The sequence below is a fragment of the Chiloscyllium plagiosum genome, chromosome 39 (assembly GCF_004010195.1).
Source record: "Chiloscyllium plagiosum isolate BGI_BamShark_2017 chromosome 39, ASM401019v2, whole genome shotgun sequence".
NCBI lineage: Eukaryota > Metazoa > Chordata > Chondrichthyes > Orectolobiformes > Hemiscylliidae > Chiloscyllium > Chiloscyllium plagiosum.
This window is the reverse complement of record NC_057748.1, coordinates 26508236-26513179: the sequence shown is the minus strand read 5'-3', so window position 1 is coordinate 26513179 and position 4944 is coordinate 26508236. Positions and strand designations below refer to the sequence as shown.

Sequence of the window (4944 nt, the reverse complement as noted above, 5' to 3'; positions counted from 1 at the left end):
GGAGGTGACAGAGTTAGGGAGGTGTGTGTAGAGGCGGGGGGGGGTGCAGAGGCGGGGGTTGTAGGGGCAGGAGGAGGTGACAGAGACAGGGAGGGGAGAGTACTGGAACCAGTTGCTCAGGGAATGAGGTTAGGAGAGGATGCACAGAAGGGAACCGTTTGGCCCATTCTGTCCAGGCTATTCCCTTCCCACAACCCTCTCCCCCTTCCAGTTTCCTTCAGGAAACCTCATTTGAGCCCCGCCTCGGCCGCCCTCTCAGGGACTGCTAGCTGCGATGGAGCCATTTCTCCTTGACCTTCTTCCTTCACCTTGGCCTTTCGTGTCCTCTTCTGTTCTGGAACCTTCTGCCAATGGGACTCACTTCGGGACCAACCCCTTTGTCCAAGTTTTTTAAACAACTTTAACAAGTCTCTCCTCCAATGGTGCACCCTCCATCAGCACTTTCCCCCCCCCCTCCATTGGAGCCCATTTTGTTTCAGTTTTACAACATGTCCCCCCCCCCCTCCTTGTTGTTGTTGTTGTTGTTGGCTTCGTCTTCTTCGAGCACACGCGCTCTAATGGGAGGGAAACCGCGTCGAGCTGATTGGCTGCCCGGATGAAGTCCTCCTATTGGTCAATGGTGGATGGCCGTGACGCAAGCTGATTGGTCAAACCCTGGCGCTCAGCGGCGCGTTCCGCTGGATCGGCTTAGTCGCCGCGTTATGATTGGCGAGTCCCGGTTGCCAGGGCGGCCCTGCTATTGGCCGGCAGCAAGGGCCGCGTTATGATTGGCGGGACCGGTTTGCTAGGCTTGCCCTGCTATTGGTCAGTAGGAAGGGCCGCGTTATGATTGGTGGGTCCCGGTAACCCGGACGCCCTATGGTTGGTCAGAATACGCGCCACATTATGATTGGTGAGTCGCTGGAGCCAGGGACGTTCTATTATTGGTCAGAGGAAGCTACACGTCATAATGAAGCTTGAGCGGAACAGTGCTCCGATTGGTTCATACCGAGGTCGCTGTTAGGTGAAGCTCCGCCCCCTCCGCTGTGATTGGGCGGTCGGTCGGCAGCGGCGAAGGGGAGTGAGAGGTCAAGATGGCGCCCTTGCGGACAGTGAAGGTAAACGAGAGGGAGATGGATTAGGTGGGAGTGAGGGAAACACAATATTGACATCAATAATGCTTCAGCACTCCGGGTCTGCGAGAAGAGGAGAAGGATTGCCGCCGAAAGTGAAAGAAAAGTCGTCTCAAGGTGGTGGGTGTGCTAAACCTGGTCCCGAGGTCAAGGGTCAAAGGTCACAGGATGTCAACACAGGTCATTCTGTTGTGTCCAGGAGGTGAATTTTTCAACATCTAAATCTCCCAGAGACTCAAGGAAGGGGTTGAATGGCTTCCTGTTTCTGTGTTACAGACTCCAAGAAGAGGCTGAATGGCCTCCTCCTGTTTCTGTGTTACAGACTCCAAGAAGAGGCTGAATGGCCTCCTCCTGTTCCTGTGTAACAGGCGTGAGGCAGGGGCTGAATGGCCTCCTCTTGTTCCTGTGTGACAGGCGTGAGGCGGGGGCTGAATGGCCTCCTCTTGTTCCTGTGGGACAGGCGTGAGGCGGGGGCTGAATGGCCTCCTCTTGTTCCTGTGGAACAGGCGTGAGGCGGGGGCTGAATGGCCTCCTTCTGTTCCTGTGTAACAGGCGTGAGGCTGAATGGCCTCCTCCTGTTCCTGTGTAAGAGGTGTGAAGCGGGGGCTAGATTAGAGTGATGCTGGAAAAGCACAGCAGTTCAGGCAGCATCCGAGGTGCAGGAAAATCGATGTTTTGGGCAAAAGCCCTTCATCAGGAATAATGACCTCCTCCTGTTCCTGTATAACAGGCATGAGGCGGGGGGCTGAATGGCTTCCTCCTGTTCCTTTGTAACAGGCATGAGGCGGGGGGCTGAATGGCTTCCTCCTGTTCCTTTGTAACAGGCGTGAGGTGGGGCTGTATGGCCTCCTCCTGTTCCTGTGTAACAGGCGTGAGGCCATCGCTGCACATCTGTCACTTTTGGATGTTCAGCAGCCCTCAGCCTCTATTGGAATGAGAAAAAAGAAGAGTTAAGGTTTTCCTGTGTGTCCCCGGGTGGATATTCATCCTCAGCCGACATCCAGAATACAGTCGAGATGATTTGGTTGCTGTGATGTTGTTATTGTGTGATGATACTACGTATGTTTCAGCTATTGTCTTTCTGATAACAATGCTAAAGGCCAAAAAAAATACTACTTTGGCTGTGACAAGCTTTGGAATAGAGCCTCGGGCTACTGGGAAGGGATTTAAACCTACAATCTTCTGTATGGGTGGTAGGAGTGAGACCCCAATGTCTGAGTAGAGGCACAATAAGTATCGAAAGCTGTCGCTTAAAGTTGTGTTTCCACTGATCTTATTGGGTATTTTTGCCTTGTTCCACCCCCACAGGGTTTGGTCGGATTGGTGACAGGAGGGGCTTCTGGACTCGGCCGAGCAACTGTTGAGAGGCTGGTGCAGCAAGGAATGAGAGCCGTGATTGTGGACTTACCGACATCGGAAGGAGCCAGTGTAGCCCAGGCACTGGGCGAGAATTGTGCTTTTGCACCAACCGATGTAAGGACAGCAAGCACCCCCACCCCCTCCGGCTGATGGGGATTGACTCCATAAGAATGTTGGGAGGGTATTGTTATGAGCGTGAGTAGAGTGTTCCATTAACACTGACCCCCTTCCTGACGGTGCGGCGCTCCCTCAGCACTGACCACCCCCGACGGTGCAGCGCTTCCTTGGCACTGACCCTCTGAGTTTGTTGTACAGACCCCTCGGGTCCCTTTTAAAACTTTGCCCTCCCACCTTTATCCGAAATCCGTAAAGCTCCGAAATTCGAAGGTTTATTGGTGAAATTTTTTTTCTCATTAACTAAGTTGTTTGGCGTGCAAACAGTTAACTCAACTCCACACCCACTCGATGTGTGTCACTCAGATGTGTGGGGGTGTGGCTCAGCACTGGCAGGCCTCAATTCTGTTTCAGGGCCCATTTTACTCTGTGCGTCCGCTGTTTTGGTAAGATTGTTTAAAATTTCACCATCAAACCGTCACTTGTTCTGAAATTAGAAAATTTCTGAATTTCAAAAGCCAGCTGGTCCCGAGCATTTCGGGTAAAGGATTGTGCACTTGTACTCTCTGTTGTGTTGTCAGGGATTTGTGTAACTTGCTCCCCAGCACAGTCAGCAATATAGCTGGGCCAGTCAAGTGGTTAAAGGGCCCGAACGCTATGCTGGCTGGAGAAAGTCAATGCCTCACCCTGGTTTACATTGCCTTCCTCTCAGGTCACATCAGAGGCAGACGTCAAAAGTGCCGTGGCCCTAGCGAAGGAGAAATTTGGTCGCCTGGACATCGCAGTGAACTGCGCAGGCATTGCAGTGGCAGTGAAAACCTACAACTTCAAGAAGGACATTCCTCACAGTCTCGAGGACTTCCAGAGAGTGATCAATGTAAGCAGGGAATGATCAGAGGAGGAGTTAATATGTGGGGAATTCAAAGGGTGTGGGGAGCTGGGGGAGACGTTGGTTGGAATAGTCACAGATTTGTACAGCACAGAAACAGACCCTTTGGCCTGACTCGTCCATGCCAACCGGATATCCTAAATTAATCTAGTCCCATTTGCCAGCACTTGGCCCTACATCCCTGTAAACCCTTCCTGCTCTTATACCCACCCAGATGCCTTTTAAATGTTGTCATTGTACCAGCTTCCATCACTTCCTCTGGCAGCTCATTCCATACATGAACCATCCTCTGCGTGAAAAAGTTGCCCCTCAGATCCCTTTTAAAACTTTGCCCTGCCACCTTAAACCTATGTCCTCTAGTGTTGGACTGCCCCATCCCAGAGAAAATATCTTGTCTATTTACCCTGTCCTCATGATTTTATAAACCTCCTATAAGGTCACTCCTCAGTCTCCGATGCTTCAGAGAAAACAGCCCCAGCTTATTCAACCTCTCCCTATAGCTCAAAACCTCCACCCCTCGCAATGTCCTCGTAAATCTTTTCTGAACCTTTTCAAGTTTTACAACATCCTCCCTATAGGAGGGAGATCAGAATTGAATGCAGTATTCCAATAGTGGCCTAAGCAATGTCCTGTACAGTTCAACATGACTCTCAACTCCTACACTCAATTACTGTTCAATAAAGGAAAGTGTACCAAATGCGGCCTTCACTATCCTATCTACCTGCGACTCCTTTTTCAGGGAACTATGAACCTGCACTTCAAGGTCTCTTTTGTTCAGCAACACTGCCCAGCGCCTTACTATTAAGTAAATAAGTCTTGCCCTGATTTGCCTTTCCAAAATGCAGCACCTCACATTTTTCTGAATTAAACTCCATCTGCCACTCCTTGGCCCATCTGGTCAAGGTCCTATTGAACTCTGAGGTAACCTTCCGTACTGTCCATTACCTCCAGTTTTGGTGTTGTCCGAACTTACTAACCTTACCTCCTATGTTCTGATCCAAATCATTTACATAAAAGTTCAATCATTCGTGGACTCAGCACCAATCCTTGTGTCACACCACTGATCTCAGGCCTCCAAGCTGAAAAACAACCCTCCACCACCACCCTGTCTTCTACCTTTGAGCCAGTTGTGTATCCAAATGGCTAGTTCTCCCTGTATCCCATGTGGTCTAACCTTGCTAACCAGTCTCCCATGAGGACTTCTGTCAAATGCCTCACTGAAGTGCATATAGATCACGTCCACCACTCAGCTCTCATCAATCCTCTTTGTTACTTCTTATTAAAGGATGTGGGACGTGAAGAGAAGGGATTGAGATCATGCTGGGTGGGATGTGGGGAATGAAGAGGGAGACGTGAGATTACGCTGGGTGAGATATGAAAAAGTGTGGAGAGTGAGAGGGGAGAGTGAGGTTACGCTGGGTGGGATATTGAAGAGTGAGGGGGGAGAGTGAGGTTACGCTGGGTGGGATA

General features: G+C 50.7%; 1 protein-coding gene across 3 annotated transcripts in view; it reads left to right on the top strand.

Moving 5' to 3' along the window:
- The first annotated feature begins 994 nt into the window (after positions 1–994).
- Positions 995–4944, top strand: part of hsd17b10 (hydroxysteroid (17-beta) dehydrogenase 10) — a 12326-nt gene continuing 8376 nt past the window's right edge. For 2 of the 3 annotated variants that reach the window (XM_043680051.1, XM_043680053.1), the window contains exons 1-3: positions 995–1097; positions 2421–2585; positions 3298–3462. In XM_043680051.1, the coding sequence (XP_043535986.1) occupies positions 1074–1097; positions 2421–2585; positions 3298–3462 (354 nt within the window). In that variant the 5' untranslated portion in view covers positions 995–1073. Of the gene's footprint in view, positions 1098–1134; positions 1233–2420; positions 2586–3297; positions 3463–4944 lie in introns of those variants that run through there. The other variant, XM_043680052.1, reaches the window with a different exon arrangement.